The sequence below is a fragment of the Anopheles funestus genome, chromosome 2RL (genome assembly GCF_943734845.2).
Source record: "Anopheles funestus chromosome 2RL, idAnoFuneDA-416_04, whole genome shotgun sequence".
NCBI classification, from domain to species: Eukaryota; Metazoa; Arthropoda; class Insecta; order Diptera; family Culicidae; genus Anopheles; species Anopheles funestus.
The window spans coordinates 7792771-7819584 of record NC_064598.1 but is presented as its reverse complement, the minus strand read 5'-3'; the positions used below and the strand labels follow the sequence as shown (position 1 = coordinate 7819584).

At 42.1% G+C, this 26814-nt stretch overlaps 1 protein-coding gene and 1 non-coding gene across 2 annotated transcripts; both read right to left on the bottom strand.

Moving 5' to 3' along the window:
• Positions 1 to 361: 361 nt before the first annotated feature.
• LOC125765256 (cardioacceleratory peptide receptor) lies at positions 362 to 24805 on the bottom strand. The gene is made up of 8 exons (XM_049430187.1): positions 23291 to 24805; positions 23087 to 23209; positions 6039 to 6174; positions 2333 to 2530; positions 2150 to 2245; positions 1908 to 2072; positions 1556 to 1847; positions 362 to 985 (listed from the first exon to the last, which is right to left on the bottom strand). The coding sequence occupies exons 1-8, from the start codon at positions 23885 to 23887 to the stop codon at positions 733 to 735; spliced, it is 1860 nt and encodes a 619-aa protein (XP_049286144.1). The 5' UTR covers positions 23888 to 24805; the 3' UTR covers positions 362 to 732.
• On the bottom strand, positions 8188 to 8261 carry Trnan-guu (transfer RNA asparagine (anticodon GUU)). The gene has a single exon. It is a non-coding gene; the product is annotated as a tRNA-Asn (tRNA).
• Positions 24806 to 26814: the final 2009 nt, after the last annotated feature.

The following is a 26814-nucleotide window of genomic DNA, read 5'->3' as shown; positions in this document are numbered from 1 at the left end:
TGAGAAGGGTTCGTATTAATGAAACCGCTTAGCACATGGTGTCATTGACCATGTGGAAAGCGTCAGGAATCGTTAGTCCCCGTTGGGCATGCCTTGTTAAGTTAGGAGCAAACAAGCTGACGAAACGGAAAAAGCATCAAGCATAATGTTTTTTCTTGCGTATATTTACAAAACTTATATCACGTCATGTAAAAACGCCTAACGTAATGCAATGCGCATTACAAATTCTACTTCTTGCTGAATTTTGTCAGTTGGGATTATTGTGTTTAGTTTTCCTTTTTTTCAAGCTACTTATGTTTAGTTTCATTTGCGTCTGCTTCTTTTATGTCGTTTGTAGATAATGTATGAACATGCAACAAAGGATGATGCCATGGAACAAACCACTGCACTGGGGTCTGAGTTTATTTACGCATCGTGAACAAAGTAAAAAGTTCTTCTTAGAGCAAACGATCGTTGACTTTTACGCTTTCACGGTGTGCTAAGCACATCGGAAAAAGCTTACTTGTTACATGAATGGATGGATAGTGTGCTTGCTGTTGTTTCAGACCGAAGCCTCTTCGGGGTTTTGTTTTTCTTTTGCAACATTTTCCCCTTCACATTTCACATTCTTACGTTGTGTCTATTAAGTCTCTTTGTACACCCACAGGATGCATTTCGTTCGTTAGTCTGGTGACGTTGTCTGCTTCAACGCATCAGCTAATTTTGCCACCAACCAGAGCAGCTCGCAAACGTCTACACCTCCGACATGGCGAGTTCCGTTTTCGGTCGTTCCACAATGACTACGCGGGCAGGTCGCAAACAGGACCTCCGGGACACGGTCAGTGACGTGGTGAGCGTTCGCATCGAATCGCTACTGTTGTGGTTGTGGAACCGCCCGTGTGCCGCACCGTTTACCGTCGTCCCATTGCCGAGTGGTAGTGTGCCGGAATCGTGCGGTTTGCAGCACCACTTTGTCGACCATAACCATCGGAACGGTGGCAGTCTCCTACAAAGAAACAATCAAAACGGATTCATTAAATAAGTGCAAACGGAGATGATGTGCAAAAGGTTTAATTCGTGTTCGTCTTAGTTCTCCTAAACAAAGTTTTTAGTATGTACTAATTGCGAAAATGACAAATTTTCTGCTTCGAACGATTCCGACAGATGACGTCCGTTGAGATGAACGTGAAGAAATCGTGCAAAACGATTGCAAATTTACGACCGTAAATCAATAAACCCGCCCAGTGTGCGGAATTATGACGCTCGTAAAGTAAGCACCGGCTAGATGAAGCAATCCAATCACGAGAACCGTTTTGACCTCATTTCGAAACGAGGCAATGGATCAATTTTTACAGCACAAGCGGTGCATCTGGATCTGGATATGTGTAAAATTAAAAACACATTGCCCCTCTTTAGAAGAAGAGGATTAGAAGTACTACTTCCCTATGGAGAATGTCTTGATTGAAGACAACTGCTTCCAACAACAGTGAAATCAAATTTACATGTGTTGAGATATTGTTTAAATTATTGAAAAATATTGTTCTTTGCATATAAATGGTTACTCAACAATACTCACTTAATCATACGGCACACTTGCGTTGAGAAGAGACAGTAGATGAGTGGATTGGCCGCTGAATTGAGCGGCGCAAGACTTTGGATGAAAGTGGCAATGGCCACATTGGTTTGGGTTGCCGGTATCTGCCCAAATACCTGCAGCAGATCGAAGATGATGTACGGTGACCAGCACAGCACGAACACGATCACAATGACGATCGTCATCTTGACCGTCTTCACCTTGGCCCGAGGTATGATACCTCGTGAGCTTGCCCGCCGTGTTGCCAGATCGGCCATACCGTTGTGCGTTCGATCTGCAATGATGTAGAAAATATTAGCTTATCAATCATTTTTTAACATTTTAAAATGCTTACCGATCGGTCCCAGAATGGTACCCTTTGCCCAGATCGTTCGTACGATGATAGCGTAACAGGCGGAAATGATTAACGCCGGTATGACGAACAGTGAACCCGACACCCAGCACATGTAGAGTTGCCATCGCCACGCCTCAACCAGATCGATCCAGCACTGCATTTTACCTGCAAAGCAACAGCGCAACAAACAGTTTGTGTACGGCTCGCACCACAAAAACTCACCGATACCGGCCCGAACTAACCCTGTATTAGTCGCTCCTCGTAAAAGTACGTTATCGGTAGGGAGAAAAGGATACTGAAACTCCAGGCGGCAGCCACCAGCTTCCGGGCACGGCTCCCTGTAACCAAAAAGAAGAACAATTTAACAAACCCCATCCCAACCGAACAGGGCAGGAAGCCAATGCAGTTGCTGGTGTTTAACTTACAGCATCCGGAAAAGTTCATCGGGTGTGTTATGGCATCGTAGCGGTCAATGCTGAGCGCTACTAGGACGTACGTGGAGGCGTACGTTACACAAACCTGGACGAAACGTATCGCTTTACAGGCGGCATTCCCTGCTCGCCATACGACTGTGATGCGCCAGATGATGTCCGTCAGTACACTTAGCAATCCAACGCAGAGATCTGTTGCAGAGGGAGAAGTAGAATTAAATAAAAGATAAAAAATTACACACATTAAATGAGATATAATTTTACGAGGTAATAAATTAATATAAACACTGTATGAAAGAGTGATAATACACTTCTAGTATGGTGCAATATTTCCTTTAACGTCATTTAGCTTGAGACTGTTTAAGATATTAAAGAGCCTAAATGTATGCCATCAGCAAATCAAAATACCACTTCATGCAACATTAAAAATTGTCTACCTTCTGGCGTCTAACAAAACTAATATCCTACTACAAATAAATATTATTCATTCGGAATATGTTATGAGTAACCAATTTCCCAAGACAAGTTTTTCTGCTGTTCTTGAGCAAAAGTTTAAGTGTATGTCTTTGTATTTAACATAATTTGCTGAAGACAATTATACAGGAGAAAAAAAATGTTCCAGTAGTCAGTTTTCGATCGTCTATAAGAAAAGCTTTCTCTCCTCCATCAAATTGCTCATAGAAACTTGTACAACTTTCTTCCACAAACTAACTGCTTTACCTTACTGACCCATTATCGTTTCTACTGTGGTTGATTACACGCTTTTACTACTGCCGGAAGTTTGGTCCAGCAGTAAATTCCGCCTCATTACTTACCGTACACAAATCGCGATAAATAGTAATGGCACCGAGCGTCGTATAAATCTGATCGAAATTTATGAGCACTCATAGAACACGACCCAGAACAAGTCGTTCGTCATGCGGAAGTGTAGGAACATTTTTCTTTTTGTTCCCTCCTTGCTGGGTAGGAAAACATAGGTCAAACTCAACTGCCTTCGGTCACCGTATAACCCCGACGTAATGTATTACTTTTTATGCTGTAAGTTATAGAAACTTGTAATTGAATAGAAGTTTTCCTTCGCCATGTCTCGATGTGCGAAAGAGGTTACGGACAGTGGTACACATACCGTTGAACCATTCGTTAGTAAAAAAGGGAAAAATATAATTTAAAATGAGAACACCGTTTGCCAGTTGACAAAACGAGTAACTGGATAGGGTTTGCATGATTGTTATTGGATGATCAACTAGATGAAAGAATACTTAGATCTTCGCTTTTAATAGTAATAGTCATTTGATGATTGCTCTACCTATTGCTAGACGAAGTTCTTTCTTCAAAAGGTCATTTTGTCCGTCGCAATGAGCTCTATGGCCCCATAGACTTCAATCGATTATTTCAACCCATTGAAGGAACTGTACTGAGTGTCCTTAGATCTATAATTACTACGAAAGGTACCACTACACAAGTCATTACAGTGATTAAACACAGAACCTAAATATAGAACAACAAGTATAATCGAGGGAAGAATCCTTCAATGAATTCTTCAATTATCAATGAAGTTATTTCAGTCCTATAAACTCGTTAGGGTACTTGCAGACACATTATCACATAATAATAGATACATGTCCTTAGGAAAAAAAGGACCCTTCATGCTCCGATTGTACTCGTTGATGCTATTTCCATTAGCGGTCTAAGTATCTTTAATTACTTATTGTTTGCATAAAATATGGAACACCATCTGCTCGTTAGCGATGAATGAAAAACAAGGTCACCGAAGAATGGGAATGTCCACGGGCAAGAGATTGGAAAAAAGAGGAACTTAATTTTAGTTGAGCAGATGGAAAATCGATGTCTGATTCTCAGGATCTCGATGCCTTGGAGGTGTCCAATAATCCGCAGCAGAAATGACACTCACAGCTCCAGTGTTCAGTGGACATTAAAGCGAAGGACGAAGCGAACACTCTGTACATCTTCAGCGGATATGCTCCGATTGTCCTTGTGTCCTTTTTTCCCACTTTGATCTCGCATCGATTCCATTACATTTACTACAGTTTTGCATATTCCAAGAAACCGTGCTTCCTAGCGAGAAACAAACCCACACTCATGTGCAGTGCGCTCGGTGTTCGTACATGGCAGGATATTCCTAGTTCCGCGTATTGTTGTTATCCCGTTTCACAACCCAGCGACACAGTAAAATCACATCCCGAACCGAACCACCATAAGGACATTAAATGAAGCGAAAGCAAACAAACAACAGCAGTTTTGCAGCGTCCCCCCAAAAACGACACACACAGGGATGGATCCCGCTTTTGGGCGGACTCGTTTCACCGAAACAAGGACACATAATTTATATTCATCGTCGTGTGGGTACGGTGTTTACGGGATTGATGATTGCTGTGCGTGTGTGTGCAAGAGCGAATGTATCTCCCATCTTTACGACCATTTTTTGGAGGATGGTACAGAACAGGTCCGCCTCCGAATGGTGACCGCCGGGTTGCGGTGGCAAAGACACATAACGTGAAAGATGATTCAACTTGTAGAATGACAAAAGTTTGACCTCGTTTCCGCCCGGTGGTGTGGAGTGGTACCGGAAGTGTGCACTGTAGGAGAGAAAATCCTGGCAGGACTGGCAAGTGCGGCCGTGGGTGGAATTGTGCATCAAATCACCCACATCAAATCGCATAAAGGGAGTCGTTTAAAGTAGATATGCTTGAATGGCGCTCGATTTTTTGGCTGGTATCATATTTTCCTTCCCGTTTGTCTGGTTGGCGGTACGTAATGCTTCCTCGCAATTTCTTCCCCCCCCCCCCCCCCTTCCCATCTCTTGTTGTAGTCCACCAACCATTCTGTCATTGGGGGCCACTTTTATGGGGAAAACTTTCCGATTCCGAACCGGGTGAACGAATTGCTAACGAACGCAGCGTAGAATAAAACCCGATTCCCGGTCGAAACCGTTGGTGCGTCGCTTTAGTGCACTTGAACAGTTTGTTGTCCTTTTACGATTTAAAGCGATTTTCTTTCTTGGTTTTTTGTTTTCCGTTCGATATTTTGGGGGTTCGACATTAAATGCTGACGCAAGGATGGCGAATTTTGTGCTAAATTTTCGGCTGATTGGGGGAAAAGGGCGAAAGAAACGGATTATGGGGTTTATTGAAGATCGAACCATCTCCAGAAAACCATTTAAGTCTTTTCTTGAGGCTCGTTCCGCAACGTGTAATCCCACCCATTACGATGTAAGCAGGGTAGAAAGAACGGAATTTTACAACCAAACGCACAAAGTAAACATGAAAAATGTTAGTGACCGGTAATATTAGCAGCACTTGTTAACTTGTTTTCTCTTTTAAAAAAAGTGTGCCACAAACACTTCATACTTCAACGGACTTTACACCGTCTCTCCAAACAGTGTGCGAGTGTATGAATCACAGCGAACGATAAAAGGATTCAATAAATAAATTCATTTCCATTTTCAAGCACCTGCCAAGTACTATCTCGGCGGAAAAATTGAACTCTTAATTATTTTTAAAAGTAGATGAAAAATTAATTTTTCACTATTATTAAATTTCCATTTTCAAAGTGAAGTGTTATTATTTGTTTTGGTTCGTTCATTTCATCGTTATGAATTACTTCGAATGCGTTATCAAGCGCTATTGTTTTTCGCATTTCTCTCATTGATATTCATATGGTAATTCAGTATTGTACTTACCAGCGATTGCAAGCTGTTTGATGAAGAAATTCATTCGCGATTTGCGAGTTCTGTTAAGCATCAGCGTCACTAGCACGGCCGAATTGCCCAGCACGATCACGGTAAACAGTACCCACAGAAAAGCGAACTGTTCAGTCTGCAAAAAAGGGAGAGAAAAGTAGAGTTAGAAAGAAAACTGATAGAAAAGAAGCTTTAAATTACTGTTTAACTCGTTCGTTTTCCTTCAAATGTGTTCAAAATGAAAAACAGCATAAGACGTTGTTCTACATCTTAACCCCTAAAAGTATGCAACCTGTTGAAATATATTATTATTTTTTCCACAGTTAAGTTTTAATTTGATTTAGTATTTTTTCGTCGTTCTACATCTTAACCCCTAAAAGTATGCAACCTGTTGAAATATATTAATATTTTTTCCACAGTTAAGTTTTTATTTGATTTAGTATTTTTTCGTATTTTAGGACACATAATTCATCCTGTTACGAGGTATAACATAGATTAATTTAAAAAAACAATTCACAAAAAAATCCATTATCAACATATCAATAGCATGCACGTGTATCGTATTAAAGAGTAAAAGGTGCTTCAGGGATTTCCAAATACAGCAAGATCTGTACTAGATGAAAGGAAAGTTTAGCTTAAGCTTTCGAAGAAACCGTTTTTGTACCACGCAATCATTTGTGTTAATGTTTACATTAAACATTGTTTATTATGTACGAAACTGTATTAATTATAACTCATGTTTCATCGATTTCCTCGGCAGTCTACATGACTTCTCATGCTCTCTCATTACAGTTCCCGTAGACACGCACAGAAAGGATTAACATTCATTCGCCCAAAGCCAAAAGCTTTTACGGAAAATTTGATGAGTTTTTCATTGAGTGGGTGTATGAGTAGGAGGTGAATATTTGTATCGAATGTGAAGGAACTTTATGCTATGTCCTCCGTCAAAATATTCACTCGAAGAGTTTCTTCTTCTATCCGCATGTTATATCACCTTAGAAAAAATAAATACAAAATTACAATAAATATTGTTTTTCCTTTCTAAACGAACCCCAAAACGATAGTAGACTATGCTTTGTATCCGGTATCCTTTGTATAAGAGCAAACTTATTCTTGCTTACAAACTCTTCTCTCATCATGTCGCTTAAAACTCTTACGCTGGTATGCTGCACGAAAACATTCTTCCGAAGGAAAAGTTTAATCAGTGTAATTGAAAGTGATGCAATTTAAGTTCCGGCCTGTAAAAGCCACAGCTACTGTCTTACCAACCACCACCACCCACCGCTTAGTTAGGGGCAAAATTTATGAAAATGGTATTAAAAGTTAGTGGATGGGTAGCTTTAAGAAATTGAAGGTGGTTCAACGTGTAGGACGGAACCATCCGGCTGCTGTCGCCGGACACATTGGAAAATCGTCTTGCGAGAGCAACGCTTTAGTAGCGCCCTTAACCACGCTGGCTAATTAGTGCGTCTGGCGTTAGTTTCGCTGGTGTACGATAATAATAAATTGGTTCCACAAGCATCGCCAGCATCAACCAACCAACGCACACGCGTTTTTTTTATGTCTGGAAGTGTATTCGTTGGAATGGCTAAGTCTGGGTTCTTGAAAAGGGATCACTTCGGCCGTCTGTTGAAGGATACATACGGCGAAATTGGGACAATGGTGAATGAACTGTTTGAAAGGAAAAAAACATACTGCGTGGAATGTTTCATGCAGTAAATGATTGAAAATGGTAATATCGATTGATGGATAATGCAATCTAAAAAGGTGTTGATAATTTTTGATAAGCTACGATATTTTTATTTTTTTTTAAACTTTCAGAGGTCTTTCTTCATGTAAAGCGACTACAATATTTTAAGAGAAATGTTCTAACTCGTTTGCTGCTGACATGTCGGAAATGAGTTGAAGGAAATCAAAAGCCGAGAATTGCTTTCATAAATGCTCACATGTTAAGCACATTTGAATAAGGGCCATAAACATAAGAATAGATTTTCTTGGAAATGTTATGCCCGGGAAAATGTAAGAGTTGAAAGAAATAATTTAGCAAAGGGAGAGAATTTAAATTACATAAATTACGCAACACAACCTTACAGAATAACATCAGTTTCACCACGTGTGTTGTTATTTTATTAATTAAAAAAAATATCGCCGCCCCCGGGTGGACTCGAACCACCAACCTTTCGGTTAACAGCCGAACGCGCTAACCGATTGCGCCACGAAGGCGTTGTTCTATCGGGTCAACTAACGCCATTTGTTGCGACCTAATAACGCACCCGATCATACGCACTGTGACCTCTTAAAGCGTGCTGTTAGAGATACGGCGCGGCCCACCGCAATTGCGTCACACCCCCGTAGTGATAAATAAAGAGCAAAGTAAACAACCCTTCAAGAAGCTTTTGATACGAGTTTAAACAGCTACTAAAATTAGTTCAAATTGCTGTATGGTTTCTAGCTGTTTGACGAGCGTTTTTTTATCTTTCTTCCTCTTGTTCTCATGTGCGCAAACAAATATCTGTTGCGATAGTAATCCTGCTGATTTTAATAGCTTTAATTCATTCCCATCATCGCCGCTTGTTTTAATCTGACGTCACGCACAACGGTTGACATTCCACTCACGTGGCGGTGCGTGATTAAACAATGTAACTGTCAAATTAATGCGCTCGCTGCTTGCATTCACCCGTGGCATGGGCGGTTCATTATACAATTTTCTTTCTTTCAACACGTTCTCTACCGCGCAAAACCCGTTGCGGCTACCCAATTGTGTAAGGTGAAACAATAATTATGGTTGCCAAATTATGTACTTTATCATCTCGCTCGTCATGTGGCGAAAGTTTGGAACGCGTTCCCAGACTACTACTCCCCGCAATTCCTGTTCACGTGATTGATGTTCACCGATTTGCCCGGGTGCTTCGGTTTTAGTCATAATGGCTTCTGACTGGACAATTATAAACGGCTTCACTCTGCACTCATGTCAATGTCAGCGGGGCCCACACGTTTTGTTCAATTATTAAAATGTCAAAAGATGATTAAATGTAGGTAAGGTACCGTTTCAGTAGAAATGAATTTTCAAACCTGTTTCCGATGTGTGACGTCGGATGTTACGAGTTTTATTCGGGTATTTCCACCCAACATTTAACAAACACCCAATGTAGACGAGCTGCGGTCTATTTTTAGCTCCGATTCTCCTGAATAAAGAAGTCCCTTAAATCGGTACTTACCTCCCGCAAAGTTATTTGTGATTCTGTTTCAACACATTCATCCCTAGCACTTCGATTGCGGCCAAATTCCGACACACACATTTTTAATGCTCCAGTAGCTGCATGAATGCTGCCAATGTGCATTCTTTCACCATCGTTGACGAACCGTGCATAATCGAGTGGCAAGGTATTTTCATATCCAGCACAACTTTACATCATGCATATTGTGCGTCTTGTACGGCCCAAACCCAATACCACCGTTTGGGAACATGAACAGCCTGAGTGTACTGCACGTTCTAAAATGGCATCCGGGAGTTACCTCCACAGCACCTCCACAGCATCCGTCCAGTTCCCTTGGGGGAATAGTGAAAGCGACACAGCAAGAGCAAAGCAAACTATTCACTGTTTCGCTGAAGAAACAGTTCCTTCAACCTTCGTTTGGTGAAACGTTGAATACGCATTCAAGCAAATGCGGCAAACCGTCTTTGACTGGGTAGTGTAACGGTGCCCAACAAAATTCCCCGGGAATTAGAGGAATTATTCTCCTGCAAAAGGTACAACAGTGGCGCAGGAACAGTGAGAAAGCCAAACGTCAACGCCGATTCCAGAAGGCAGTCTACCGGGCATTTCTACCGTTGTAGAAATTATTCACAATTAATTAAATTGCAATAGCCCACAGCCATTGCGAGATGTCGTCTACAGGTGCGGGTAATTAGATGGTCAACATTTCAAGCAAAGCCCCACAAGCGATGGACAACTTACTGGGTCAGTTTGCAGAACTGAAACTCTGAACGATACAACCATCAAACCATCACCAGAAGTCAATGTCGATGACTACAACTTCAAACGATATCTCTTCAACCAGTGCATTCTCCGTGATGGACATCTTCGGAGGTATTCTGCAAAAGAAATAACTGGACTCTTTCTTCTGATGCTGCTATATACGTCTTAATTTTAAGAATCACCACACACACACATCCCCCACCCGTTTCCTTACCGACACGGGTCGGTTGCTGCTTCCTTTTTGGAAGCCATCAGGGTGCTGCCCAGGCCCGGAAAATCTCGGGTGTTGCAAAACGCGCACCACAGGGACCTTTGGGAAGCCGTCCGCAAATGGGTACGCTGCAACGAAGTAACCGCAAACACCACACTGCGGGAGGTTTATTTATCGTTTGCCGGGTTGCAGCCGGGATGATATCGCGATCGGGCTTGGGCCGAACTTGGTGGTTGGTTAAACTTGATCGACGCACTACGACGATGGTTTCAGTTACAAGGAAGCTAGTCGGTCGAACAGGACGTGGGACTGTGCAAAGACACATGAAACTTGTGGCTTTTGTTTTGTGGTTCAGAACACGGTCCAAAACTGGCAAAGTGGTAGCTCGAAGCTGCCAGTTTGCTAGACGAACGAACATATCTACGATCTACGGGTCGTACAGATCCCCGGCAAAGCGCACACCGTGCGTAGTCAGCAGCTATTCAAACCGGCAGTACATCATTACGCCGACTTGGTCCGCCGTACCGTACCGGCACCGTTTTTTTTCTCCGAAAAAGGAGTTACGAATGCTGATTGAGATATAATTTGTATGCCGTATGCCTTTCCATCGCTACCTGGCCGTTGTACACTGTCCGGAAGCTTACATTCGACGTCGAACAAACAACAACAAAAAACGAGCACAAAGAAAGGTATGAAGTCGTAGAACAACGTCGTTAGGCTACGAAAGCAAATGGAGGTGATTTATTGTGGCTGATCGTTGTAAAGAGGGATTTTTATCGCATGACCGATCGGTTCGTAGTGCGCCGTTTGGCTGGGAATGGTTTCCGTGAACAAACTATCAAAGTGTTTCATCTTTTGGGCAGTCCTAATCGGTACACAAGACTACTAGTATGGTTCGATTTACGATCATGTGGATGTGAGCTGGCCACCATTGTATGATCACGTGTTTGTGAAGATGACAAAGGCAGATGAAAAAGTTTGCAACTGTTCTTAGCAGCTTTCTTCAACAGTTTGAATTGTGTCTGATCAGCAGAGGGACAGTTTCTTGGGTAGATGTTGTTAAATCAATTTGTCAAAATCTCAATCCTCTTTCACTGCTTTAAATTGAGTGAATACAATGTATTATGTTTGCTTCAAAACATTTAAAGCAAAAGTTTGAATTAAAACTTTTGCACTAGAAATTTGAAATTTATTTGTTGAACAAATCATTGTTGCTAACAAAATAACAATCACAGCTAATATCAATCATTTAATTCATTCATTCAATTCAGAATCTTTAAAATCGAAATGAAATTGTTACCAAAGCTAATCAACGCAACATACCTGACACCATTCCACTTTGCTGCTCTGATTATTGTACTCCATTTCTGGACTATTATTACGCTCAGTTTAACCATCGGTTGATTTTCCCAGCCATCGGACTCAAAAACAATCGTCTCTACTCCCTAATGAACTTGAAACGAACCGTGCTGAAACAATGTCGTACTAATTAAAACTTCCTTCGATGGAGTTATCAACTACTTGGCCGAGGAGCATTAGCCAGCAAAGTAAAATCATAACTGATTGACGTTTCACGGGCGATACGTGCAACTATTTAGTGCGCAAGGAAAACTGATCCACAACTCCATCCAGTAATCATTTCATCAAATCGCATCGGAATCCATATTCTGCGCTAATTTGATCCGCTCGTAAGGACCACCATTAAGTGGATGCGTCTACAGTTCCGACCGGCAGTTTGTTGTTGTACGGTGGCAAGAAGCAGATCGTTTAAAAAAAAAACGTGATCCAATTGGCACGCGACCGAACACGATATTAAATCGCAATGCCGTGTGCAATTAGGGTTGCTGTCAAACTAGTCCATTTACCGATCGGTACCAATGACCGATTCACGTAGGGGTGGCTTTAATTTGTTGAACTATATAATTGTAACATTGTATTCTGTCATCTGGGGTTGAAAGCTTCTCTAGATTTAAATCATGATAGTTTTATCACTTATTTAACTATTTTTCTGTCAAATTAAGGTACCAATTGTTGTCCAGGATCGATTGCCAATAACAGAAAAAAATACAGAATTAAACACATTTTTTTACCCTTCAACAATTTCGATCTTCACCTTCAAGCTTTCATTCCAATGTATAGCTTATTCACTCTGACCACATGAACAAATCGACTTGTATTTTGTTGTGTAATATAGCGGAAAATCAACCATATCCACGTGAGCATCGAAATACAAAACCAGCTGTACAGCTTCCCGCAAATTCTGCACAGCCGGCAAACAACGTGACGGTGTTCTTCTGGAAACCGTTCGGATTCTCCAAAAACCACACCAAGGAAACCACGGGCGGGTTTCATAACAACGGAAAAGGACTTCTCGCACTCCAGCACTCATCTAGCACTGCCCAAAGTACCAGGTGTTGGTGGAACGGAAATGATGGCTTTTTCCTCATTGTTTCGTGCAAAAAGATGTTAGCGAAACCTTAGCTGGTGGAAAAGCTTCCCGTTCGTAATTGATACCGGTGGGAAACTTTCCGTTGATCATTCACCTACCTACTGCCGGGTTGCCGGGTTGCCGGTTTGTTGGCGAAACACGTGTATTTGGAAACTATGTCTGCCCTGTTCGTAGTACGCACAACAACAGTTGTTACACGAACATGCTTATAAGTGTGACTAAAGTTAGTGAGTCAATTACTAAGGTGTCGGTTTAATTAATAGTATGCATATATCGTTCGCGATGCAGCTTTAAATGGTTTCTCACCAAAAAAAAGGTCAGTTTAATAGAAATTTAATAGCAAAAATTATACGGCGCAAGTTTATTTTTCTTTGATGAGGACTAGCGATTGTTTCCCCTTAATTGGATATTATTTTCAATATCTTTTTTACCGTGCCTCATAAAGTAGTTTTGGTAAGTTTTAGTCCAAAGTTAGCTAGTTATAGCTCAACCGTAAATTGGCACCAAATTTTAAAAAAAACGCCTAAAATTATGCAATTTCCATTACAAAATAGTATTTGCTACATCTCGCTTATTGTCTTCAAACAATTGCTGCCAATGACGCAACGGACATGAATGAGGTTGGTTCAATGTTCACCGCTTAACGAATTTTCAAGTGCTCCCAGAATAAACCACCAGCTCTAAGCTCAAAGTGCCAATTTTAATGAACCTCCAGCAACGCATTCATTCACTAATCCGAACTAACGAGCTACAACAGCAGTTGTAAAACGACCACATTATGCAGTCCGGTGAGATGAGAGTTATCCAGAACGGCTTACACTGCCAGTCGTGGGGACACTTACCGCACCGTCGGCGGTGGTTGAAGGTTTCGGTACATGCTGCAACGTGTCAGATAATTAACGCACATCCTTCCAATCCTCTCATCGTAACCCAAGTCCATTGTATGGGTTATGTATCATGATTTACTGCATCGATGATGAGCCACGAATGGTGAATGGATTAAATATTTTACTGCAAACGAACCACCGTAAATATCACTGACCAAATGCAATAGATACACTCAAACACGGCGCAAATTGCTTCTTTCTCAATCAGGGAATAGAGAATAAGAACGGCCCATTCAATTTACTACTCATATAATAATATCACATAATCTATTTATAGTTTTTAAAACGCCACTTTTAAAACCACTACCAGCCAACCAGTTACCGCTAATTTGTACCAAGTGTACCCACAAATGATGCGGCACGTCATCGTTACTGCTGCTCTCGATAATTCGCTAGTTAGTGCAGTGATTCGCATCGTATCCGATCACGTCCCTGACCACGAAAAATGCATATGCAGCTTTCCCCATTTATGCTGCCCGGCCCATCCAGCTCCCATGTTACAGCTCATTTATTAAACATTAGCACACGTTCGGCAAGCGGTAGTGCAACCGCTTCGACGAACGGCCCGGAATTCATCCCATTAGCAGAGCGCTAAAGGACGGAATTCTGTCGCATCACCTTCGTTGAGCCGTCCGAACGAGTAAGCAAACATGTTGCAAGTGTCAATCTGACGAACGCATGCAGCTTGAAATATTCATGAAAAAGACGCTCCCATCGTACACACTGCCCCGGTTTGCCATCGTCCACCGTTCGGGTGGGAATTGCGCTGTGTGCTTCCACACAATGGGTACTACGTTAAACTGTGTTTGCCCTACGGAATACGTAATCGAGCACAAGGATCTGCGAGGATAAGGATGACTCGCATGATGGCAGATTGAATATCGACCTGTTGATGATGATGATGATGCTGGGACAAGCTGTACCAATTCCGGACGGGGTACACACTTTCTGGGCAAGTGTGATAGTTAAGCTTGCTATATAGCATTGCGAAACCACACCACACAGCATCTGTACGGTGTGTCCACCAAAGGAAAGAGCATTCAGCAACATTCAGGTGTGACGTGAAACAACTTCGCCAAAGAACGTCGTACGGCACATTCTCACGTTGGTGCGATTGCACCCGTAGGCATTAATTCACTGCGGCACAGAGAGCCTTCTAATTATGTCAATAATTAGCTCTTTCCCACAGCATTTTTCACACCCTATTTACAGGGTGAGCTTATCCGGGATGCAGCAAACGTACTTGAATTATTTCTTTTCAAGAGATTGCCAGCTTACTACCTGTATGGTCAACGTTTTATGCCACTCTGTCACTTTTTTAGTTGATTTCAAATGTAATCAATCCATAATCAAAGCTTTTGTTACGAGAGTAAAATGTATGTACGATTGGAGCTTTTTGTTGTTCAAATATTATAGATGTAATTTAATAAATAAATAATTTATTTTTATTTTTATTTTTTTTTTTTTTTGCTCGATTAGCACGGCCTAGCCGTATCAAGACTTATTTTACCACGAAGCAGGATAGTCAGTCCTTGCTACGGGGGAACGGTCCGGATGGGATTTTAACCCAGTCCTGCCGTGTGGACGGGCGCCGTTTATCACATGCACCACCGAGCCGCCCCAAATAATTTATTTTTGATATGATTTTTTTTCTAATAACTTTATGTTTACTCTCGTAAAACGGATAAATTCTTTTATTGGAACGATTCTTGGATATTGGAGCCCGATATGGTGATTCATAAATCAATCACATTGTTGAACAATACCTTTCCAGCAATTTTTATTCCTGCATCAAAATAACGCTTCTCGAATCAAAAAGGATCTTCTATCATTCGATCTAACTCACAATTGAAAAAATTGTAAAAAAACGTGGTAAAAATAATTGATCTAAATCGGACAGCCTAGTCTATTGACGCCTAGCCGCGATTCCTCACGTTCAATTGAAAACGCATAACTGCGATGCAGTCGCTACGGCAGGATTCTTCCCATCGCACGCCTCACCATCTTCTGCACCACCGTTAACCGCAAGAATAATAATTAACACGTATCAATGTATCAAAACGCAAGTAACCCATACCTTGCCCGCTGGAGCTGGAAAGAAGAAGCCGAGCTGAAGGCATTCGATCTTCCACCACAAAACGACGGAATCGATTGAAATGGCAAAAACAGAGAGTGATACCCGAAGCCGGTTTGCAATTACGGCTTCAAAAAGCCACATCGAAGGGACAGGATGGGTTGGTGGAACAAAAAAAAACCCACACACACGCACAATGCCAAACACCCAGTGCAGCCCTACATGAAGCAATGGAACGGATGCCCGATCGAGGAGTTTCTGTTTAGCGCACCAAAGAGTCATCTTCCTCATAAATGAATTCAATTCGTACCGTTTGCTGGGCGATTGAAGGCGTCGCGAAGAACTTGCTGCGTTATTTCTTGCTCGTTCTCATTCGTTTCGATTGCTTTTTTTTCTACTGCTGCCATGGTTGGAATTTAATGCACCCAGGTTAAATGCTTCGCTCGTCCATCAGTTCAGTGCGGATGGTTGGAGAAATGTAACTTTTTTTCTTATTTCTTTTTTCTTGTTATATTCTCGGTGTGCAGCATTCAGTTCGACGGAGATTGGTGCAAAAATAAACGAACGATTGACTCTGCATTCAGCAGTATACTTATGGAAAAAATAACATACACCACGGGTGCAATTGCAGGCGCTTAAAGATCGAGGATCATTTTTTATCCGGTGTACACATTTTTTGTTTTTTGCTCCACATCCTCCGGATCACCTTCGAAGGCACACTCATGATCATGAACACAGGGTGTGTGAGTCGAAAATAATGAAGTGTTCAACAGATTAGTTAATTAGCTTCCTCTACCGGGGATGGGTTCGAGAACCGGGGAGAAGTTAAAGTACGAACGGGTGGCTCTGAATTCTTCACGATAATGATCACAAATCAATAAACTTCAAAGACGAACGTCGACATCCGTGCCTCGACGAGCAGATGCCATACGCCGATATCATTTCATTCCAATGGTTGTTGGGTTGTTGATTTTCTTCATCCTCAATGTAGCTTTATATTTGTTTTTCCTTTAAACAGTTCACGTTTAAGACCCAGCGAGCGATACGATAAGGCAGGAAGATTTCTTACAAACCATCCGAAGGCTCTCCAGTGATTGCATTGCATTCGTGGCACCGGCCTTAATTGCGCCGGGATAATTGAACAAGTTTTTGCTGTTTTGATGAATGCCATCATCTGCCAGAGGATGGCGTCGCGTATGTGATCATAAGCACATTTTTGAACAGGCTCGTGGAATTGCTTTAAAAAATGTTTCTAGATAAATCAGACACAACGAACATAACTATTTCCCGCATACCTGTGTGATTGCTAACTGCACGATCGGACGAAGACACGACCAGGGTGGAATTGAACCACGAACATAGCCGATGAAGTAGTTGAAAATTATCTGCATATAATAATTAAAATAATACATCTTTCTAGGTATAAAAATGGGTTAAGGCTATAAATTTCCTTTGGAAAAATTATAGGACGACTTTCTCAACGGAAATTCAACAAACAAACCAAACCGAATTGAATTAGTGTTTATTAAACTTTTGGAATCAAGGATATTCTAAGACAAAAAAATCTTAAAGCTCACTTTATGACAATCTTAATCTCAAACACCCAAACTGACACACTACTATATGACGCAGAACTCGGTGTTAACTGTCAAAGTAAAGTTTGAGAAGTGGCAAACATTGGTGCCAAAACCAGAACAAGACACAACTAAAGTACATTTCTCGTATTTGCATACCAGCAGGCGTAAATCGGTTTCAGAAATCAAACCCCTGCCTCCCAATTACAGAGCGTCAGCAAATCTGCAAGCAATGTTACGGACGTGTGCTTTGTTCGGTGTCGAAAGCCATGCCTGAAAGGACTTTCTGCGGGTCTTGTAAGATATGGGACATCAATTTCTCTAGTGCTGCTACACGCCCCATTGTAAATAAACCTCCCACCCAAAAACAGTCCCAAATGGAGCATCGTCGTAAATCGAACAAACTGCTGCTCGTTTTTCTGTCCCAACAAATTATCGCTCCACCATGCATATAATCGTTTGGATGGTGGAACTGCTTCTTAAATGCATACCCCATGTACCATCACAGACGGCTCGTAAAATCCGGTTCTCGAGGTGTCAGAAGCAATGATGACTCTCGTTGGGTGGTTGGAGGCAACACACCACCCAAGGCGAGAGTTGCTGCCGTTCAAATCAAGATAAATGTTAAAATAATCGCCAACAAGCATGAAATCGATCGAGGCGCATCCTCACCACCACCGGGCCAAAGCTAGCAGTCAACCGCCCATCCCCGCCCGATACTCGGTGGCACGTCACATACGATTAGTGTACCGTGTGGATGGGTTATGCTAATTCCCTGCAGCATTATAGCATCTGCTCCCATTCTGAGTTGGCATTGCGGAAGGTAAGAAGGCATCGTTTCCATACAGATGAGATGCGAAAGCGAAACCCTTCAGAATCTATAAAATCGCACTAGCTGGAGTGTGTGACAGCGGCAGGTTGGAAGGATGGAAAAGAAAGAGTTGAACATGAGAGTACTCGAACATAACAGACTTACAGACTTCCTTGACGAAGCGTGAGATGAGTTTCTTTCAACCGAACGCACTTTCTTACCTTCCGGCTGTATACAATCCCGGCAGCGATCGTGCGTGTACATGTCGTACTCGATCTGCATATGTAACACGTGTCATAAGTAATGTAATCGGTCGCCTGCAGGTAATTGAATAGCGATAGATGGAACGAGACAGCGACAGATATAAACGATGCCATTTCGTGTAAGGAATGCAAAAGTCAACACACTTCTAACGTTATGTGAATGTATCAGCAGAAAATGGCGTTTACACGTGATAAGTTTTCCAATCAAAGATTTTCTTCATTATGGCGCTTTATTTTAATTCTTGAGGAGGTAAGAATAACATTTCTATAAGACGTCATATGATGGCAAAAACTTACTCAAAATAACAAGATATTTCAACTTCTATTTAATGTACTTTGTTCTACAATGCCAAAGGAATCAAACTCAACGAATGAATTTGTTTATTTTTCAACAACCGAACATCATAATCTTCCACCCCGGGGCATCCTTGGCTATTCTCAGTACCTAAACTAAAGCTGTATCGATGAACTCTTCAGATCGAGCGGGTTTGCTGTAACCAACTTGTACGTAATGTTAGATTATGTTGTTAAAGCTCTTCATCGTGTACATACTTCATTAAAAGCGCAACGCCTTAACACAACCGGTCGGCAATGTTTAATTATTTTCTTATCACCTACACAGTGATCGTTTCATGTGGAAACACTACTCTCGTAATATGGACGTACTTCAACTATTCTCGATAATCGTATTTATAAACCCGCCCTGGAATTAATTCCTGGAATCGAAGCATTATGAGATATTCCGGAATAAGTCCTTCGAAACAGGTGCATGACATGAAGCCGTTGTGGGAAAGAGTCGGCCTCAAGATGAGTGCAAAGTGTACTAAACTTATTATCCGATAAAACCGATACAACCTCAAAGGTGACTGTGGCACACGTTGGAAGAGTTGCGTATAATCCGGGTGGTAATTCTAGTTTATCTGGATGATACCAGCGATCATCAAACCATTGTCTTGCTTCATCCAAAACGGGGATTCCTTTGTGCCTTGTCTTGAGTTATTAATTTAAACGATTTAATTCTCATCAATGCCAGGAACTTGAGAATGGTGATAGTGAAAGATTGTTGCCTTTAATTATTTATTATGCTACTTTTAACGTGATGTCTTCATGCAATGTTGTGATCACAATTAAAAGTTAAACAACGTTTTTTTGTTCTAACCATTAAGTATTTTCCTTTTCATATTTTTACCAGTACTACTCAACTCTCTGTTCTTCATTATGCATATTTTTCGTACGATTCTACTGCATCACGATAAGCGAATCCGATGATGCAATCTTTCGTCACCGTTTCGGCACGCACGCACACAAATCCAAGACGTTCCAAAACGCATGCAAATTGCTTCATTTACCTTTCTCCTCCAAAAACCGAAGTGTCTTCCAAAACAAGAGCCACTTGGGAAGCGTTCCACACGAAATGAAACCCAAGAACACTGTAAATGTGAAACGTCTTGCGACACTCACCCTGTAGCCATCGTCATCATCCAACAGAACGGTTTGATTTGGTGTTCTGATGTTCTGCTAACCTTCTTTCGTCTGAGCGTACCATCGCTTAGAAGTAGTCGAGAAATAAAGGTAAAGGAGTGCGTGTGCTACCGGTTAACAATTTAATACCATCCGATTCTCGATGAATTTCAATGAGATCTTGAGCCTGCTCGAACCGAATGTGTGCAAATTTAGAACCGACGGCAGAACCGAGCACCGGAAACCGCTTACGAACGGTACTGTCTTTTATGAAGTCTTAATGTCGGTTTGCAGATAAATGCTGGAAAGTACGGTTTCCGGTTGATTGACACGAAGGTAGAATTTGATGAAGAAGAAAAATAAATTCCATCCCAACTGAATTGCTATGAGGGCAATAACCTTTTTGGAAATATTTTAGGTCGAATTTTATGTTTTTCTTACAAAAAAATGTTTATTGTTTGTATTAAAATTTTGTGGTTTGATAGTTCTTTTAACATTTAGTATACTTTTAGAAATATTTGCAGCACTCTTTGCTAATTTTAAACTATTTTTAGACATATAATTTAACCTCTATCTATGTACACCAAGCTAGACATGAAATGCGCAGTACACGCTATCGAAACAAATGACTCCCTGCCGACGTACATACGATATTCGCTTCAGACACTTCGTAAACGTTCTGAATAGTGAGCAACAAAACAACCGCTCGTGTTGAAAAATTGCCTTTACGTGATTTAATCCCGAAAAAAAAGCTATGAAACATAGCGTCCAGTTAATTGTTTTCTGCATCCGGCCGACGCTTTCCTCGTTGATGGGTACCAGCTTTCAGATCACCGACAGACGCACGGTAACTAGATTGCAATTCGTATTTCCACTTCCTGTATGACCCACCCATGGAAACTCCATTTAAAATCTCAGTTCGTAAATTAAGGGTTTGGACAGGACAGGAGGTCCTGTGTAGCGAAACAGAGCAAAGAGTGGATCTACTGAATGGTGCAGCTTTTGATCTCCTGTGCACTGTTCTAGGAAAAAGTATTTGTGTGTGTCCGCTTCTTCACTGACCTCGCGATAATGGTCGATTGGGAAGCAAACCCGTACAGCACCCTCTATACGGCCATGTAGGGTGACTTCCGGGGGTGGGTGTTCTATCGCCAAAAACCACTTCACATTCCAACCATTTGATAAGCAATTTTAATTGCTTCTAGCTGTTGCTTTCGGGGTGCCCGATCGTTTCCGTTTCCGTGCGTCGGAAACCACGACCAAAACTAGGTTAAATAGAACGCTTTTTATGACATCCACAACACCGCTGGGTGCTTTTTAGGGTTAGTTCCCAGACGATATACAGTTCTCAATTGTCAACGCACTTCACACGCGCCACAACCTACCACAAATGTTAGGGAAAAAAGCGGACAAAAGTTATGGGGAGCTATAAATTTTCACCACCACCAGCACACTCAGGACCGGAACCCAATCGTCACACGCTTTTTCGATAACTAATCGCTTTTCCAAGTGCGATGAGCAACCTCCTCCATCTTTGGGGGGCCCAAAGTGTTATTTTTCCGGTTTTTGGGTGTTTAACCGAAATGGTTCCGGCGTACACTGGCGCCAGCTCGGAGGCCATTTTGTTGGCGGTCGGCATGGATCGAAAGTCTTGGAGACTTATTGAATGCGTAGTGGTTGAAGTTTTATGGATTGCTGGAACTCTATGCGGGTTATTGTTTCTTCTTTGCTATTTAGTGCGTAAGGTAACGAAGGAGAAGCCACCGTTTTGAGCTATTAAACGTTCCGATAACCAAATCCATTTGCTTTCGTGCAGGCAATATTAGAAACCTAGTTGCGATTCGTAAAACAAAGAAAATGATAGTAAGCAATTTACCTCCACATTGTCGGATTATAGTGCAAAATATGCGGAAGGCTACTTATTTGTTTTAACTTTATGTTGATCATTAAAAATCGCCACCGTACTTTTATTACTCACCATAATTTCCAAGTTAAGTTGCTCGGAGAATTTAATTTAAGATCAACTAAAACATGATAGACGACAATTATCGTTTATCAAAACATGTTTCAATTACAATAAAGCAAAATGATTTATACACCAGAATGAAAGTAACTTATCCTGCAGTAATTTATAGTCTAATTTCATAGAATAGTTTGCAAAGAATGATCTTATATCATGTAAATCTTGTACGCTATTCTTTTCTTATAAACATTCCACAATGTTACACGCTTTCATTACGCATCTGTGCTCTGCCAAGATTCTACTGTTCGCTCGAAAACACATCCAATGAGAAATGTTCCCGGTCAAAAAACATTCCTCATCACAAACCAGAAACGTGCCGAATGTCTCGGGAGCGGACGAATTCTAACGCAACGGAACGCTTCGAATCATCGTTTCTCCTGTCTTTCGCCATTACCTCACGACGAATCGAACACAATCTCTATAAATTATTCCGTCTAGACAAAATCAATTCAGCGCAGAACGGTGGCACGTTCTTCTTCTTGAGCTTCTGCCCGCCAGCTAGGTGGGTCAATGATAATGCCGATAATGCGAAAATGCTTTCCCACCACGGTGAGCGGCGGAAAATTAGGACCTACAATATCAACACACCAACAGAGGGAATGTGCCAACCGCCGTCCGAATGCGGTTCAAAATTTTTGTTGCGGTGTGTTTGGTCAGCCAATTGTCACAGGTCGCATGAGTCCTAGCGTAAGAATGCGACAAAAATTTTCATCATACCGAAGCATACAACACAAATTGTTATGCGGTTCGGATACGAGATCATAATCAAATGATGTTTTGGCTTGAGAGAGGGGATTGAAATACAAAAATGTTGGACAACAATTTTGTGCAGTGATTTCTCATCCGCAGACTACCAATTTGCGTCTCGGTCCGTCTTTGATCTTTATGGCACACGTAATGCACAGGCCATTTGTGAGAACTTTTATACCTTTGCCTTCATTTTCGGCAAAACCTGCGAATGTCCGTTTATCCGCGTGAAAGTTTCGCTTTTGCGATAAGAAGAACCGTTGATGACTTCATAAAAGCTGCTCCATCTCATCAATACCAAGACAACGGTAATGTGACGTCCTTCCCCACATTCGTTTTTTTTTATTCCACACGATTGGCACTCGAGAAATCCTCGCCAACTTAGTCACTAATGCACTCATATACTTTTATTACCCTGTGTGCCATGCCACTCTCACACCTTCACAGCGGACACCGCGCGTGGGGGCGCAGGATGCATGACGAAGTAAGGATTGGTTTTCTTCTGCATCCAAAAAAAATTACCGTAACGCAATTGAATGAACCAAGCAGCGACAAAAACAAAACTTACCTCATAAAAGTAAAAGGAATTTATTTCCTCGCCACGCGTCCCGTTGTCATCGGCTACCCCATTCACGGCCGCTATGATGGACGCACCGGAGCCCGCACTAGTCGCGGGAGGCGCTAAAAGAACCTGTAAAATTTTACGATTTCCATTTTGCAGTGACGGTTTGAGACGGATGTTGTCAAGATGTGGCACATCTTTCGATCTTACCTGCGATAATGCCGGTGTAATGTTCATGCCAATGACATCGTTCACGGCAACGAATGATCCTACCGATCCAAGGCCGGTTCCGACGCCCGGGATACCGCGTAGCGTGTGAGTATCAGTCGGATCCCTGGTGTCTCCCGAGCTGTGGACCAGCGGAAGTGGCAATGCTGAGATCTGAGTACTGCTGGAGATACCGTACGTGTTCACCTGCTCCCGGAAATGCATACTCGACTGGTAAGCGTTTCCTCCACCGTTGGCCACGACCGGCTGATGTAACGGCACGGGCGGTCGGAACGTGCCGTTCGTATCGCTTGGGATGATCCACCGAGCGTCTAACCTTGACTGACAACCGTGTGGTGTGAATGTTGGGCCAATTGCACGATCTATGTGGAGCAGGCCAAATTCGTGGCTCTTATTCGAAGCGTTGCTGACGGGAGTAAGTGTCGACATGGAACTACAATTGTAGCCGTGTGCGACATGTTCCACACCGACTGGAGGTGTTGCTGAGATATGCTGCACGCCACCGAACGGCTCCTGTGGTTCCGCATGGTACTGGACGGCAAGATGACGCAGGTAGGCCCAGGTGAGAATTGGCAGCATCGTTCTGGGCGCACGTCCGAGTTACCGGTCACCATTTCCGAGGAAATCCACACGCTCCGTGCGTCTGACTTTATGGACCGTCTTGGAACGTTTTGCTGACGTACTGACGATGTGCTGAATGATCTGAAAGTGGGAGAAATGAAGTATGACGTATAAACAAAGATGGTCCAATGCTGCTGTTACTTACACACAAAACGTTGTAAGGTTCTACAAGAATGAATTTGTAACGGTTCTGTTCTAAGTGACCCACTCTTCTGTACATCATCCATATTAATACGAAAGAGCTGATTTAATCATTTCTGGCCTTAATCCAATAAATGTTTCCGGCGTTGTTGCTTTACATAATTGAATTATACGTTGACCAGATGTAACAAATAGCTAACTGTATTATTTTTGGAAATTTATTGCTTTTCAAATTCTAGTAATAGCATTCCGAAATGATCACTTTTTCCCGCACGAAGCTAACCCCGAAAAAGAACTTGGACATATGTACAAACACAACACAAACAAACCGCAAAATACCTCCAAAGTATCTCTCATACCAAACCAGACATTCATTGCACATTCTGCTGTATGTTTCATATTTTCCTTTCCACCGGATGCCCTTTTTGGCCTGATGGCACTAGCCGACATAAGTCGGTCAGGAATTTGTGCTCCGTACCGTACATCGTTCACATTTCCTTGACGGCGTTATTTATGAGATTTGGCTGCAAATACTGTTTTGATTCGAACCTCGTTGCGTTTGGCTTCGTTCGATGCGATGGTAGCGACGGATGATCCCAAAAATGTTGTCTCTATTGCGTTTGTTCATTGCGTAGCTAATAGTACACGTGATCCACTTGTTCCACGATTTCTTCTCAAAACCCCTCAATGTTCAACGGTGGAGTGGCGCATCTAGTAACAAATATGAAAACTCCCTGTTTGAAGACCATCGGTCATGCCGGTGTGGCCAAATCATACCGATTGGCGTACTCCTAGCGTAACCGTGCGCTGATTCGCAATCCAATCATGAATTCATAAAGTGTGAACGATGTCTCTGAATGCTGAACATCTACCGGTGAGGACCACCTGTAGCTTTGCAATCTCGCAGTAGATTCGAAAGGACCCCAGCGTACCCGCAAATGGCCCTGCGGTACAAATCGATTCATCATCTCGCTCCTTTGAGAAATGGTCCGCCAACGGTCTGGCAACCCAATATCGACCACTAAACGTGCCGGCGACAGTAATAACCGAGCGTGCATCGTTCTGGTTCCGGTACCGAGACCGAACAGTAAGTAATTAAGCTGACTGCCTGAAGGGTGAAGGGATGCGTGCGGATATTCAAGCTAACTGGTACCTTGACTGATGGTTATTGCTTTGCCCCGAACTAAATCTACTCATTGGGGACATTGGATTACGGATTGATGCAGTGGAACATGTGCAACTTTCGATTGGCAGCGAAGTCTGTCCATTCAGCGCAACGAAAACTTCTGCTGTAAACATTTGCTTGAAACGCATGGGGATATGCTTTCGGAGAAAAAAGTAAACCGTTAACGGGTTTTTCGTTAGTAGTTCCAAGAATTGGGAGAATAACATTAAGATTAGGTATCGGTTCTGAGTCATCTGTTCAAAAGAATCCACATTATTACAAGTAACTGTGGGTTACTGTTAAAATGGAGACTCTTGTAGTTCTCCAATAAAAGAGTCTATCAAGAATTCACTACTGGAAGCTTGGTAGGATCTCTCATTATTTTGTATAATAATCAATTGGAAATTATTTAATTAAATTATTTTAAAGCTGCATTCGATTTGTTGGGCACCAGTAAATTGGTTGTATTTGACTCCTATGTGATGTCTTCCCCGTTTTGATGCAGCTACTCACGAACTCTCCATTGTGGAGAGAATTAGTCTTAAAGTAATAGATGTAGATTATAACTGGTCATTTAATGAAATACAGAATGCAATTGCGGGTGTTACAAATTTTGCTGGCACACTCGACAACATCACGTGAAAAACGCACCCAACTGGAATACCATGTGTAGTAGACTAATTTTCACCACTATTTTCACACCCAAAAGAAGCATATTTATGTGATGTTTTACTTTAGCATAAAAAAAGAAGAAAAAAGTTAAATCGCACTCATTACAACCCATTCAGCAAAACATTTCCGCTGTACGCTTGCAGCCCGAAACAAGAAGGAAAATTCCACATTTTCCCACCTCGCATTAAGTTTTGCGCGAGAACAAAAACGAGGCATCGGGCACAAATTAAATTGCACATACTTGCTTTCGCTGTTGTCTTTTCCATACCGTTCTCAGCAAAAAAAAAAAACAGGCAACAAACTTGCACCGATGTTACTGGTGTACCGCCAACGCGGGCCAACGAATCTTCTGCCGCTCGAGTGGAATGACGACACGTTGAGCGAAAGGAATTTCCCGCCATCTTCGCGAAACGCCATCTTTCAATGCCTACACCGCGACGGCTACTGCCGTTCCACGTTCGTATAAATTGCATACCATTGCCACAAGCTGTTGTTTTCAGCCAGTACGTGGAGTGATAAAATATTTCACCCAACTACTAATACTACCGCCACCACACCTTCTCCAGCGTGGCAAATGAACAACGCAGCCGTACGATTTGCAAACTTATTTCATTTCGTTGCGTTTTAATGGTGTACATGGTAAGCAAAGTAAAACACACAACAGTGTTTGCCGGTGCGCTAAATCGTCCTGCTCGTCGAGCGCGCAGAACAAATTGCCAGCGATCAGTGATGGTGTTGTTGTGGTGTTGCGTTGTCAGGACGATTACTCTTCAGGCCGATTTAAGGTGAAGGGAATGATAAACGCGGATCGAAACCATCGCTAGAACAGACATGATACTTTTAAGTTCTTTTGTGGGGATGAACGATCCGAAAGTGAGGATTGGCATCAACGGTCATGTTTTGCTCC